Below are 15,000 nucleotides of genomic sequence, written 5' to 3'. Positions count from 1 at the left end.
CTCTTCCTAGTTTCCCCACACAATGACCTAATGAGAGTTGTTCTTAAGTTCCATTTATCTAGGAAATAGAGTTGTCCTTTTCTGAGAACAATATGCTCATTCTTTTTTATCTATGTCAATATTCCAAGTGTTACCATAATGCATTACAGCAGCATCTAACTGAAAAGATTTCATAACAAGAACAGCTGAAGAACAAACATCCAAATTTAATGAACCCAATTGCAAAAGCAAAATCAAGTACAAGGTAGTATCCACCTTCATTTTAGAAAACCCCCATGCTGGATGTGTAGTAGTTTCTTACTTCATGGTCAACAAAGAACTTACACATGCACATAATGAAGTAGGAAGTGGAAGAATAAGCTTGTTTTTTCAGCCAGACTAACTTATCCTGTTAGAATCTGAAGTTTTACTTACAAATGCATAGGCAAGCACAAAATGCTGAGAGTTAAATAATTTTAGCAGACGGATTTTCATGTAAAGAGCAAAAGGTAGAAATTTGTTCATGACCATATACTCTAATCTTGAACTAGAAGATTGACCTCAAAAGTAACAACAGCATCATCTGTCACAACAAGGATACCTGTGACGCAAGAAAGAACATTGCCCAATCCAAATCGTAAAGTTATGCCTTGTTGTAAATAAAATGATTTAAAGGCAATCTGCAAAAGCAAGCAATTAAACTTACCTACCAATCTACACCCCAGAAAACAAGCTACAACCTACAGGGAACATTTCATGCAAATAACAGTATGATATTTGCAACAGTCAAGAATTTCTATTTTCTTCAATAAATAAAGTCCATCGTGACATAAAATGATAACAGGCATAAAAAACGTATCTTGTTGAGCTAACAAAAAGTCAAAATCTTGAGTTTGTAGGGAAAATGATGTACCTTCTCAGTCAATGCTTCCCTTAGTTCAGGAAGTCCTTCATCAGCACCATAACGACTGGTGGAAGGGTCCCATACGATTTCTTTTACCTTGTCTAGAGCCTGCGCAGGTGGTTGCCAATAAACTACTCCCTGCACCAAATTGAGTTGAAGTATGATTGATGTTTAGAATCGATACAAGATCAAAGAGGTGTCCTAGAAAAAAGATTTCTGGACATATCTGTCTCCTAATCTTATTTCAGTAAATGCAATCTTTCAATGAGGCAAAAAAAAAAAAAAAAAGGCTTCTCCATCCCATATGGAGCCACAAAAAAATTGACCAAAAGTTGTAATCAAAAAAGGCTCCACAAACACATGGACGCAGCATAAAATGTTCCTTATGAATTGCTGCTTCATTCTATTTCATACAAATATCTCCGTAGACTATGCCTCACACAACATACATGGGGAAATAGTTGGAAGAGAACTGAACAATGCTAAAAGCATCTGGGTTGCTTTCAGTCTGGCTAAACAACTACACATTCTAACTATGGTCAGGCACTTATTTTCACTTTAACTTGCTATAATGATGATCCAAATCCAATGCTCACCCTGCACCAGCGATACACCAAAATCATCAGAAATTAAGGGAACTAAAGATTGGAGCTACAATTACATGCCAGGACGCTTCCATTCCCACATCAGCATAAATAGGCAGATAAAAGGTCTACATGGTAAAGGAAACACAGATGATTAAGAGACATATAGAAAGAAAGAAGCATCAAGGTATCAAACCTGTGCAAGAGATATCGGATCTTTAGCTTTCCGGATCAATTCTTGGATCTGAATAGAGGGGAAAAAAGAATTTTTCATCAAATAACCATTAAAGTGCATGTAACCTTCAATCTGGATGCTTTCCCCTCCGAGAAGCAAAAAACTGTAAAGTTGGAGAGAAAATCACCAAACTCACATGAACCATGACAGGCGTATCAGTCTCCAGTAGCCTCTTTGAGAGCATGGCGTAGCTCCCCATCTCGCCGCCGCCTCCTCTCCTGCAACACCGGTTGGCACTACTGCAAGATAAGGCAGAAAGCGAGATCAAAAAAACAGAATGGAGGAGAAGAAGAAAGAACCCTAATTTCCAGGAAAGAATGGCGGCTGCGTACCTGGAAAAAGGGGCAACCGAAGGGAGGTCGCCACTGGACCTCCCAAAGTCCAGTCTATCGCACCAAATACCAGTCGCCTCAACAACTTCCACTTACCTTATCCTTCTCCCTTCCTCTCGTATATAAAAAGGTTGTTTCTTTTGTTGACGTTGGAACCCAAGAATTGGCTTCTTGAATAAAAAGAATCCGATTCCCAATTCTTGACCTCTTCCTCCCTCTCCTCCTCTAATCCGAACAAAAATAGCAGATACGAATCCCCAGAAAAGTTGCAAAAGGTTTATAATAAGTACTAGATTACTTGTTGGTAACTCTGTTCTCGCTCTCTCCTCTGTATAAAAAATCTCTGAAAAATCCAAAACTGATAAAAAAAACAAAGATGTAGTCGTCGGTGAGCTGAAAAGAGAAGGAAGAAGCGTGCTTCCCACTCCTACTCACCAGGCTCCTCTGCTCGCTTTCGCTGTCTATTTAATTAAAAACAAGGAATCCTTTTTACCCTAAAAAAAAAAAAAAGGGAAAAACAAGGAATCCTGGCGGATCTGGTTAAGGCGGGCAAATTTCGGCGCCAAGAATCTCTGGGGCGATGAATATCTGCAGGAAGAAGAATTCCAGAAAGCGATGTTGCTTCTAGTCGGCCGCGAAGGCGATCTGGTCGTTGCGGCTCCCTAATTCGATTCATCAGACCAATCTAAAACACAGGGAAAGTCTACGGTAACCCCATTTGCGAACGGCCGGTGATAGGATTTACCGATTTCTATTTTCTTGACATCTCAACGTATGCATATAAGGGTACGATGGGATCATCATCATCTACCACATCATCGTGTATTTTTATTTTACATTAAGATGTTAAAAAAAAAATAATTAAATTTTAAAAATATTTAAATAATTTAAATAAATATTACATAATTATTTAATCATCGTGCATGATGGTTGGATCATGCATGAGAGAGAAGGTTGGAGGGTAATGCGCGCGCCAATCACTGCCCGTGTGCGTCAATCACTTATCGTAGATTTTTTCTAAAATAAATACTTCCACAAAAATTCAAAATATAAAATATTAAAAAATTAATCACACAAAAAATCTTAAACAATCATCTGAGTTTTTAATTCCCTCCTAAACTTTGATTTAGTGTAATTAGGTAAGCAAACTTTTCAATTTTTTTAATTCAAATCCTGACCATAAATTCTGTTGGACTGCTATAATAAAGTGGTCATGCAATATCATATAACTTGCTAGCGTGGCAGCAGAGGATGATGTGGATAAGTTTTTGTCTTCTATTTCATCTCTTCAATTAAGATTTTATCTTCTATTTCTGTCGAAATTCTAACTATCCTTAATGGTATTTCTCTTGTGCAATAAGAGCGGTCAATTGACAATGGTAGTAAAAGAAAAAAAAAGGAGATGGATTACGTAAGAAAAGATAGCTAAGTGATTGAATCTAAGTATTTATTTTATTTTTTTCATCTTTGTTCCTCTATCTTTGGTTTCTTGAGGTCATAATTTCCAATTGAAAAAAGGAAGATTAAATGATTTTGATTTGAAGAGATGGTATTGTTTAATTATTAGTTTTTCTTTTCTTTTCTTTCACTTTCTTCCTCAAGAAGTTCAAGAAGTTGGATTGATATGGATTAAAATATGAGATTTTCTTGAGTTTATTTTTTAGGTTCTTCATCCCCTATGTTGGATTTTTTGGATTCCCTTATCTTAAAGAGAGAGAGAGAGAAAGGTGTTTGTAACAAGTTACTACATCATGTGCTCTGAATATTGTCATATAGATTGTCAAGTTAAAAAGGAAAAAAAAAAGCTTTCAAGAGCCTCTAGGCAATGAATTGAAATCCATTGTCATATTTCTCTATCTTTGTTTTCCCCATTCTTAATTTCTTGATTCCATTATTTGTATTTTAGATGAGAATAATGAAGGGTTTCAATTTGTGGGGATTGAGAATGCTATAATAATTAGTTTTTTGCTTCTTTATTTGCTCTTTTTCCTTTCTTTCTCTCACTCTTCCTGCCTGCCTCATGGCCATCATCGATCTCTAGTCATCAGATGGGAAGAAGGGATGGAATTAGGAAGTGAAACCCTAGCCAAAAGAGGGAAGAAAAAGAGGGGGAGAAGGATTTAGAGTATTTTTCTCATGTCAGTCAAGAAAATGATAAATCAACAACATTAACAAGTTAGATGACAATACGTGATTATATCACCATGGCAACCAAATAAAATTTATAGTCAGGATATAAATTAAAAAAAATTGAAAGTTTGATGATCTGATTGCACAAAATTAAAGTATAAAAAAAAATTGAAAAACTCCAAATAGTTCAGGGTTTTTGGTGTGATTAATCCTTAAAAAATTTAGTAACAATCTGTGATAAAATCATCCATCTAATATAATTAACGATGTATGTTGCTATCCAATCTATAATATATCTCTATATAAATGTGTATGCCCTCATTTTTCAATAGTTATGTGAAAATGGATGAGAACCAATCTCAAAAGATGCTCAAATAAATAATTATTTAGCAACTGTCGAAGAATCTCCTTCGAGGATAACATGGGTTGTCTTAAGAATTATTGCAATATATGATACATTTTCCCATGCAATACAAAGTTTTGCCATGGAAACCGTAGTATCAATCAATCTAGCTTCACCGGCTACAATCAAAGCTTCATTTATACTTTTTGTAACAATGCTAATTCTATTTCAATCATCTCTATTTAGAACACTACCATCAAAATTAATCTTGAAGAAACCAACGGATGGTCGCTCTCAAGAAAAATAAATCTTTTAAGACATGTAGAACCTACAATCAATGAGGTAGTTTTCCCTAACTATCAAGGTTTTCTTTGGGTGGTAACCCTGATATATTCCCATGCCTGGCTTAAAGCTCTTATGAAAATCATTCTAGGACTCTGAACACTATTTTAAAATATAAAATCATTCCTGACCTCCCAAATTTGATATGCTATATGAGATATTAAAACTATCTCCGATCACTAGTTATCTTTGCCTGATCTTTCTCTAATGATATGTAGATAATCATCTAAAGAGAGTATAGAGATAATTGAAGCCATATAAAACAAGAGATCTCCAAATCAGGGTTGCCAATCTGCAATACAAAACAACATGAGAAGTGGATTCCTCCAAGTCATGGCATAAGTCACATTGATTAGAAATGTATAAACCATGGTGATGCAACGTACTCTAATACGGAAGTTGATTCCAAGCTAGTTTCTACATAAATAAAGCAACCATGAGGTGAATACCAATCATTTAAATTCAACCATTGCTTATAGCCGATAGAGCATCAAATTAGAAATACTTCTAAAGATCTGCTACTCTAACCAATAGCCTAGCCTATGGTCATTATTGTGGTATAGAAGAAAGAACATCATTAGTCCCACATTGGTTGGAGTCAAGAACAAATTTAATTTATATAGGAAGAGATCATCTTTTCCACGTGAGATATTTTTTAAAGAACAAAATCATGAAGCTCTAAATGACCAAGGCCCACTGAAGCCCAAAATATTGAAAAACGTAGGCAATTTCATGCATGTATTTCAAAATTTTTTGAAATAAATCACAGCGAAAAGTAACTAGATTAATCTGATTGATCTAATATGTATATGATCATATTAATAAATCAACCTACTTTAGGATCTATGATATGATATATTGCATATAAAATCTGAAAATCAGAAAATAAAATCTGCATGCATACATGTGAGTGGTAGATCAAATCTATCTCTAATATGAGTTCAGAACTCGATATCTGAGTGCGGATCAACGATCGTCGCTGCTTAGAGATGTGGTAAAGAGGTTTTTGCTAGTTGCTCGCAGTCGCACAGCATGTTTGGCCTCTACGAAAAGTCCACTTGAAGTTTCGATCTGATCAGTCTTCTCGGGAGTACTAGCTCGAGCAAAGTCCATCTTGTTGGCTGATCTGGATCTTTTCTTCAAATTTTTGAATCTTTCAAGAGGTTGAAGATGAGCATCTAAAGACAATGAAGAGGTGAAAGAAATTTGAAGAGGAGACACTCTTCTCTCTTCTTTTTCTCTCTTTCCAAACCCATAGGATTAAACCCTAAGGTGATTTTTGCTCACCCAAAAAAGAGAGGGCTCTCCTCTTTCTTTTCACGCCAAGATGTCACGCCCAAAACCCCTTCATCATGGAGCACACTTTCTAATCTCTCATGCATGCACACGAGAAAAGAATTCTTTTATTTGGGCATCCAAGTGGTTAGGTTGTTAGGGTTTGGAAGAGTCCAAAAGAGGTTGGACTCTTGAGTTGTCGCCCCCTCTCACAAAAAGCATCACTCTTCACCAATTTTTCACACACAAAAATTTGTTTCCACACTAAATCAGATCCTCATCTGATTTCTCATGGTGAAAACCTCCATTTTGTCGCACAAAATAAAAGGAATCCAAGGTGTGGCGTGTAGATGGTTTGGATAAGATCCAATCTCATCTTGATAAGGAGTTATCTTTGAAATCAAATTTCAAACCTTCCTTTTATCAAAACTGTTGGGTATAAAATAACCCCAGCCGAAGTTTGTAAGAGGCCAACCCTCCCAGGACTCTTCCGGCTTCCGACCTTGTGCGGCGTCTTTCTGAACTCCCCCGACCGTCCGAGCTTCCATAGTACCATCCGGACTTCTCCAATTATGAGCTCCATCAGTCGTCTATCGGACTGCTCCAAATACTCTCTGGACTTCACTATCGGCCGATTTTCTACAGTGATCGACTACTCTCCGAATCTCTTTCAGACTTCCTCCTGTCACGATCGACTTTACTCCAAGCTTCTTTCAGGCTTCGTCAATATCCGGGCTTCTCTAGCAGCAGGACTTCTACAGTAACCAGACTCTATCCAAGTTTCTATAGTGGTCGACCGCCTTCCAAATTTCATCCGAGCTTCTACAGTAAGCGAATTCCATCCGAACTTCTATAATAAGCGATCTCTATCCATGCTTCCACGGCAACTGATCTCCATCCGAGCTTCTACAATAAGCGGCCTCCTTCCGAACTCCTACAAGAATCGAACTCTGTTTGAACTTCTACAACAGAATTGAATTTCAGACGAACTTCTACAACAGACGGGCTCCATCTCAGTTACAACTGAGTAGTGCTGGATGCCAAGGAAGGAGTTTAAATCTCCTATGGTCTCCACTATTATGGCCTCCCGTGATTAGCCTATGTGGTGGTGGTCGTGGACCACAAGACAGAAAAGAAGCCATTGCATGGTCCTTGTTGGGATATACTGACTGACCCCCGTACGCTGACTTACCCTCGGATCGGTCCGACCGACATCCGACTCTACCCATCGGATAGACAGACGACTCCGACAATGACTGCTGATAATATCCGACCGAAGATATGTCGGCCAAACAGATCAATACTGTTTCCAACTGACCGAACGACTGAACCCATCTCACCGACTCACTGTCGGGGGTGGCAGCTGACGTCCGACTTCCACAAGGCACCAGATCAGTCGATGGTATTTTTGAGTCATCACCCGACGTTCCGACAGTCAAATACCGACATATAGTCGGTCAGTCCATCCAAACACCGTACAACTGCTATGGGCTGTTGTCCTGTTAAGGACATGCTGTGCGACCGTTCTGGAGTATTGTCCTGCGAAGGATATGGGTTAATATTGATGGCCTGACAACCCACGCCGATTTGACAGCCTCCGACGATTTGACAACTCCCCAATTGTCTGCACCATTAATGGCGGGATCATACCGCATTCTACTATAAAATGGTGTAAGGCAACAGTTTCGATAAGTCTTTTCAAGTTTTTCTCAAGTTTTCTCAAGCTTTCTCAAGCTCTCGAAAAGCTCTTAAGCTCTAAGCATTATCTTGAAACTCTGCTAAAATCCCATTCGAGTGCTCCATTTCTGTTGAAGTAGAGTACTGACTTGAGTATCAGAGGTCTTGCCGGAGCACCCCCAACTCCGGTTTAGACTTTCCTTGCAGATTCCGACGACGGCCGTGATCCCCTCGACTCCAACTTCTCCGACATCGATGGAATTCTGTACCAACAGAATTGATGCTAGAGGAAGGGTTCTGTGTCTTCGCAGGACCCTTGTTCTTAAAGGAGTACTCAACGGAACTGTCTCCGGTCATCTTCTTCGACATCTTCTTCTTCTTCTTCGATCAGATCTCAACTTGATGTCTCCCCGAAAGGCATCCACCAGATGATCTACGACCTCCATGGTCAGATCTCAGCAAGATCTGTCGGCTTAGGCCTCGTCTCCAATTTCCCAGGCTCCTCCTCCTCCGACAGCGACAGTCGACATGGAGTAGTTCGATCTGCTGGTTCAGCAAGTCAGGGGCCTCACCGAAGCGGTGCAGGCCATGCAGCAGCACCAGCAGCAGCCGCAGACATCTATGCGACTAGAAAGAGCATCGTCGGAGTTTCAGAAGCTGGCGATCGGGCGGCCCACTTGGGCCGGTCACCCTGTATCCCTCGAAAAGGAGAAGCATAGGGAGGAGAGCCCTCTATCTGATCACGATTACGCTCCTGGAGGGTTTCTATCTCCATTTTGTTGGAAGATCCTCGAGATTCATGATCGAGAGGATCTCCTAGATCAAAGGTTCCAAGAGATGAACCGGCAGATTGAAGAGCTCTGCCATGCTCCCCCCGCTTACGGTGAGAATATCTGTACTGACCCTCTTTTTTCTCAAAAGATTATGTAGGAACCGATCCCGTCGAACTTCAAGCTCTCCCAATTTGAGAGCTACGACGGGACCTCGAATTTGGTTGACCAACTGGAGGCCTTTTGGATAATGATGCTGCTCCATGGCACGCCAGACACCATCCTGTGTCGAGCTTTTCCATCTACCTTGAAGGGAGCAGCAAGAAATTGATACTCGACATTGAAGTCGGGTACTATCTTCTCCTTTGATCAAATGAGCCACCAGTTTGCAGCTCATTTCATCAGCAACCGACGTCTCCGGAAAGGTTCGGAGTCCCTCATCAACATCAAGCAAAAGGAGGGAGAATCCATCCAAACTTATGTCAACCATTTTAACGCCGCCGCATTGGAGGTTCGAAACTTAGATCAATCGGTTGCAATGGCCGCCCTGAAGAGCGGTCTTCAAAAGAATGACCTTCTATTTTTTCTAGAAAAGAAGTATCTCAGAGACTTCGCTGATTTGCTGGCTCGGGCCAAAGGATATGCCCGAGCAGAGGAAGCCTTCAAACTGAAGGACGAGGGGACTGCGAAGGAGTGACAAGCGGGTGACTCCAACAAGCCCACAGCTGAAAAAGGGCCGAGTGAAGCTTGATCGCATTCTCGAACTCCACCCCCCCGAGCTCGGAAGCAGAAAAGCCCGGACCACAGAGTTCGATGGAACTCTCCCCTAGGAAGATTCCACAGCTACGCCCCTCTCAATGCTCTAAAAACTCAAGTGCTGATGGAGATCAGGGAGCAGCTGTGAAGGTCGAAAAAGATGCGCACACACCCTGGAAAGTGCAATCCTAACAAGTTCTGCCTCTATCATCGTGATCACGGTCACAACACGGAGGAGTGTATTCAGCTTCGAGATGAGATCGAGGAGCTCATCAGACGAGGTCGGCTCAATAAATTCATCCGACGTCGGTCTGAAGGTAGGAAAGATCGACCGAGGGCCCTACCACAATCAGAGCCGCCAAGGAGGGAAGGACAGCCTAAAGATCGACCTCCAATCGGGATCATCAACATCATCTCTGGAGGAACCCGACGGGGAGCAGCCGTCTCAGCACTCCCACCCAGAAGAGGGGAGGTGGCCATGGTGTGACACCCATCGATCTCGGCGTCCCTCTCCTTTCCAGCTGGAGCGAGCGAGGAAGGAGAAGCGACCGCGGATACCGTCCGCCTCACTCTCAAATTCGTCGAGAGGTTCGACCCCTGAGATTTTTCAACACCGACGATTAGACGACTACGAGTGTAAGTTCGAAGAAATCGACCGTTGGCTTGCCCAGCTCCAGATGGGTAGTCAGAAGTTTTCGAACGACGTCAACTTTTGGACTACTCAACCTCTCTCCCGATTTATCCTCGATGAACCGATCCCTAGTCGGTTCAAGATGCCTCATGTGGAGCCTTACAACGGCTCTGCTGACCCAGTTGACCATCTGGAGAGCTACAAGGCTCTCATGATAATTCAAGGGACAATCAATGCCCTCCTCTGTATCGACTTCCCGCCCGTGCTTCGTAAAGCTGTCAGGGTCTGGTACTCCGGCCTTCGCTCAGGATGTATCCACTCCTTCGGGCAGCTCAAATATTCTTTCGTGGCCCATTTCAGCACCAGTCAGAAACCGCCGCAAACCTCGGACAGTCTTTTCTCCCTCAAGCAGGGAGAAAATGAGACACTTCGATACTTTATGGTCCGATTCAACGCGGCCACACTTGAGGTCTGGGACCGCAGCGAAGACATGGCTATCTCGGCCATGAAGAGGGGGCTAAGGGGGTCCCGATTCACATATTTCTTGGACAAGACCCTCCCCTGGACGTACGCCGAATTACTGAAGTGCGCGTGCAAATACATGCGCGCAGACGAAGGAGCTTCCGACCGGTGCTTGACCAAGGGCACGGGCCAGAAGGAGAAGCGGAAGAAAAGTCGGGCTCCCGCTGAACTCAGCAGACCCCCAACTGATAAACGGGTCTTGCCCCAATGACGGAGCCCGAGATTGCCCCGATGGTGGAGTCCGAGACCGACGCATCGCAGGTATGACTTCTACACCCCTCTCTCTGCTCTTCGTGCGCAGATCCTAATGAAAATCGAGGGAGCAAAATATCTGTGACGACCTCCACCTCTGAAGGTAAAGGGCCGCGACCGGAGAGAATACTGTCGATTCCATCAGGGCCACGATCACAACATCGAACAATACATCCAACTCAAGGATGAAATAGAGGCCCTCATACGACGAGGGTATCTCGAAAAGTACCGAAGGGACCCACCAACTCGGCCCCTTCCCGACCGACGATTCCAACCGACTGAAGAGGCGGCGAACAATCAGCCTACTGTAGGAGTCATCAACATGATCTCCAAACAACTGGACCGAGGGACGGCTATTCCCCGAATTGGGAGGGACCCTACAAGATAGCATACACCTGCAGGCCGGGCGCTTACCGACTTGAGACCCTGGAAGGGACAGCTATTTCTCGAATTCGAAATGCCGACAACCTAAAATTGTACCATCAGTGAATTCTGTATGTCCGCTCGGAATACAACTCCAATTTCAAAACTCCAAAGTCTACAAAATTCGGCTCTCCATCGAGGGTCAACCCTCGCCAGAAGTATGAGCCCTGACGCCCCGACTAGGGCCCAACGTCTCGATTGTCGAATCTACAGCTCGATCGTCGAATCTATATCTCGATCATCGGATCTACAGCTCCATCGCCGAACCTATGGCTCGATCGCTGAATCTACGTCTTGATCGTCGGATCTATGGCTCCATCGTCGGACCGACGGCTCGATCACTGAACCGATGGCTCGATCGTCGAACGGACGGCCCGATCGCCAAACCGACGACTCCATCGCCGAACCTATGGCTCAATCACCGAATCTACATCTCGATTGTCGGATCTATGGCTCCATCATCGGACCGACAGCTCGATCGCCGAACCGACGGCCCGATTGCCGAACCGACGGCTCGATCACCGAACCGATGGCTCCTCTGATTATTAAGAGACCGGATGAGGAGAGAAGCCCTCGCAACGGTCTTTATACGCCCCCACAGCCATGTTAGGAATAGGAGGAGAACCTCATCCTAATATGAGTGAAGTCGAAGGCTCGATTATTAAGAGATCGGATGGGGGGAGAGGTCCTCGCAACGGCCCTTATGCGCCCCCACAGACATGTTGGGAACAGGAGGAGAACCTCATCCTAACATAAGCAAAGTCGAAGGCCCGATTATTAAGAGACCGGATGGGGAGAGAGGCCCTCGCAACGGCCCTTATGCACCCCCACAGCCATGTTAGGAACAGAAGAAGAACCTCATCCTAACATGAGCAAAGTCGAAGACCCGATTATTAAGATATCGGATGGGGAGAGAGGCCCTCGCAGCGGCTCTTATGCGCCCCCACAGCCATGTTAGGAACAGGAGGAGAACCTTGTCCTAACATGAGCAAAGTCAAAGACCTGATTATTAAGAGATCGGATGGGGGGAGAGACCCTCGCAACGGTCTTTATGTGCCCCCACAGTCCTGTTAGGAACAAGAGAAAAATCTCATCCTAACATGAGCTGAAATTGACTGTGTCGGAAACAGGAGGAAAATCTCATCCTGACATAAACAAAGACCTGATCGTTTAAGATCGAAGGAGAAAAAAAGCCTCCTCAACGGCTCCTCTACACCCCTACAACTCCGTTAGGAGCAGAGAGAAAACCCTCGCCCAAAAAAAAAAAGGAGGAGAGAAAAAAAGAAAGCGATGAGCTACGCCAAAGATAAGAGAAAAATAAACTTCGGTGGTAAAATTTTTTCTGTACTTCCTTCATTCGAAATCTGAACTCAAAAGTAGGGGACTAGTGTTGGGTATAAAATAACCCCAGCCGAAGTTCGTAAGAGGCCAACCCTCCCAGGACTCTTTTGGCTTCCGACCTTGTGCGGCGTCTTTCTGAACTCCCCCGACCGTCCAAGCTTCCACAGTACCATCCGAACTTCTCCAATAATGAGCTCCATCAGTCGTCTATCAGACTGCTCCAAATGCTCTCTGGACTTCACTATCGGTCGATTTTCTACAGCGATCGACTACTCTCCGAATCTCTTCCAGACTTCCTCCTGTCACGATCGACTTTACTCCGAGCTTCTTTCGGACTTCATCAATATTCAGACTTCTCCAGCAGCAGGACTTCTACAGTAACCAGACTCCATCCAAGTTTCTACAGTGATCGACCGCCTTTCGAATTTCACCCGGGCTTCTACAGTAAGCGAATTCCGTTCGAACTTCTACAATAAGCGATCTCCATCTAGGTTTCCATGGCAATCGATCTCCATCCGAGCTTCTACAATAAGCGGCCTCCTTCCAGACTCCTACAAGAATCGGACTCCGTTCGACTTCTACAATAAAATTGGATTCCAGGCGAACTTCTACAACGGACGGACTCTATCTTAGTTACAACTGAGTAGTGCTAGATGCCAAGGAAGGAGTTTGAATCTCCTATGGTCTCCACTATTATGGCCTCCCAGTGATCAGCCCAGTGGTGGTGGTCATGGACCACAAGACAGGAAAGAAGCCATTGCATGGTCCTTGTTGGGATATACCGACTGACCTTCGTACGTCGACTTACCCTCGGATCGCTCCGATCGACGTCCGACTCTATCCACCGGATAGACAGACGACTTCGACAATGACTGCCAACAATATCCGATCGAAGGTATGTCGGCCAAACAGACCAATACTGTTTTCAATCGATCGAACGACCGAACCCATCTTACCGACTCATTGTCGGGGTGGCAGCCAACGTCCACTTCCACAAGACATCAGATCAGCGACGTATTTTCGAGTCATCACCTGATGTCCCGACAGTTGAATACCGACATATAGTCAGCCAGTCCGTCCAAACATTGTAAACCACTATGGGCTTTGTCCTGTAAGGATATGCTGTGCGATTGTCCTAGGATATTGTCCTGCCAAGGACATGGGTTAATTCTGAAGGCCTGACAACCCCCGCCGATTTGATAGCCTCTGGTGATTTGATAACTCCTCAGTTGTCTGCACCATTATGGCAGGACCTACTGTATTCTACTAAAACGGTGTAAGGCAACAGTTTCGGTAAGTTTTTCAAGTTTTTCTCAAGTTTTCTCCAAGCTCTCGAAAAGCTCTTAAGCTCTAAGCACTATCTCGAAACTCTACTAAAATTCCATTCGAGTGCTCCATTTCTGTTGAAGCAGAGTACTGACTTGAGCGTCGGAGGATTTTGCCAGAGCACCCCAACTCTGATTTAGACTTTCTTGCAGGTCCCGACGGCGGCCGTGATCCCTTCGACTTCAGCTTCTCCGGCATCGGCAGAATTCTGCACCAACAAAAACCAATCCATATTTGGTGTCGAGAAAGGGGCCACATCTGATGTTATTGGCATGGAGAAACTTCATGCAAAACATTTTTAGCGTGAAGAAAAAATGACGTCCATAATTGGGTGGCACAAAGGGAAGAGTCCTACACTACATGGACTCTAGGATTTCTTATTTGATTCAAAATCAAATCATATTTGGTTAAGCCCAAATAAATAGATAAAATTCAATCTAATTAGGTTCATAAATCCTTAATCAAATTCAAATTTATTTAAGAATTGATTGAACTAAAATTCTAATCAAATCAGAAATAATTCTCTCTTAGCAATTAGGTTATCTCATAACCTAATAGGATCAAACTTAATTGAATCTAACTCAATTAGATTTGATTTAATTCTCTTTACTCAATTAAATTGAGCTAATTAGTAATCTAATTATTAATTAATTCTCTATTAATTCACTAATACTTAGAGAATAATTTTATCATAATTTTTGCTTAAAGTTAACCATCAATCGAATTGACGATCAAACTCTTGAATGATTCTCAATCGTTGATCAACCACATGATCAGTTAGAAATTTCTTATAAGTGTAACCCCATAGATTCAAATCTAAGCTGGTAGTATAGGAATAAATTTTTGAACTAATCGATGTAACTATCTAGCAATGGGACTCGATGTTCGGATAGGTCGAATGATGGTGAAGCAACATTCAAGAACCTACTACGTATGGTTACCATATAATTCATCCTTTTGATCCTAATGTTCAAGGAGACCTAGGGTTTAACTGTCAACCCTGAATTAGTCATCCACATTATATTTCAATCTTTTAAATCCATCACATAGATTTTTTTGAGTCCAGATTTTATTAAATTGAAAATACACTGATGCATTAACTCCTACTTATTCAGAGGGGTCAATCTCTTCTTGACTCACACCGACTTAATAAGTACTTGACTGTATCTAAAAAATCT

General features: G+C 42.8%; 1 protein-coding gene across 7 annotated transcripts in view; it reads right to left on the bottom strand.

The window, feature by feature from the left end:
• Positions 1 to 1,994, bottom strand: part of LOC140856716 (aromatic aminotransferase ISS1-like) — a 10,305-nt gene extending 8,311 nt beyond the window's left edge. Inside the window, exons 1-5 of one of the 7 annotated variants that reach the window (XM_073254924.1) lie at positions 1,839 to 1,994; positions 1,664 to 1,711; positions 893 to 1,021; positions 686 to 719; positions 540 to 580 (exon numbers count right to left, since the gene is read on the bottom strand). In XM_073254924.1, the coding sequence (XP_073111025.1) occupies positions 540 to 580; positions 686 to 719; positions 893 to 1,021; positions 1,664 to 1,711; positions 1,839 to 1,901 (315 nt within the window). In that variant the 5' untranslated portion in view covers positions 1,902 to 1,994. Of the gene's footprint in view, positions 1 to 539; positions 720 to 892; positions 1,022 to 1,663; positions 1,712 to 1,838 lie in introns of those variants that run through there. The other 6 variants (XM_073254920.1, XM_073254921.1, XM_073254922.1 and 3 more) reach the window with 6 other exon arrangements.
• Positions 1,995 to 15,000: the final 13,006 nt, after the last annotated feature.

This window comes from Elaeis guineensis, chromosome 3 (assembly GCF_000442705.2).
Source record: "Elaeis guineensis isolate ETL-2024a chromosome 3, EG11, whole genome shotgun sequence".
Taxonomy (NCBI): domain Eukaryota; kingdom Viridiplantae; phylum Streptophyta; class Magnoliopsida; order Arecales; family Arecaceae; genus Elaeis; species Elaeis guineensis.
This window is presented reverse-complemented; position numbering and strand designations above follow the sequence as displayed.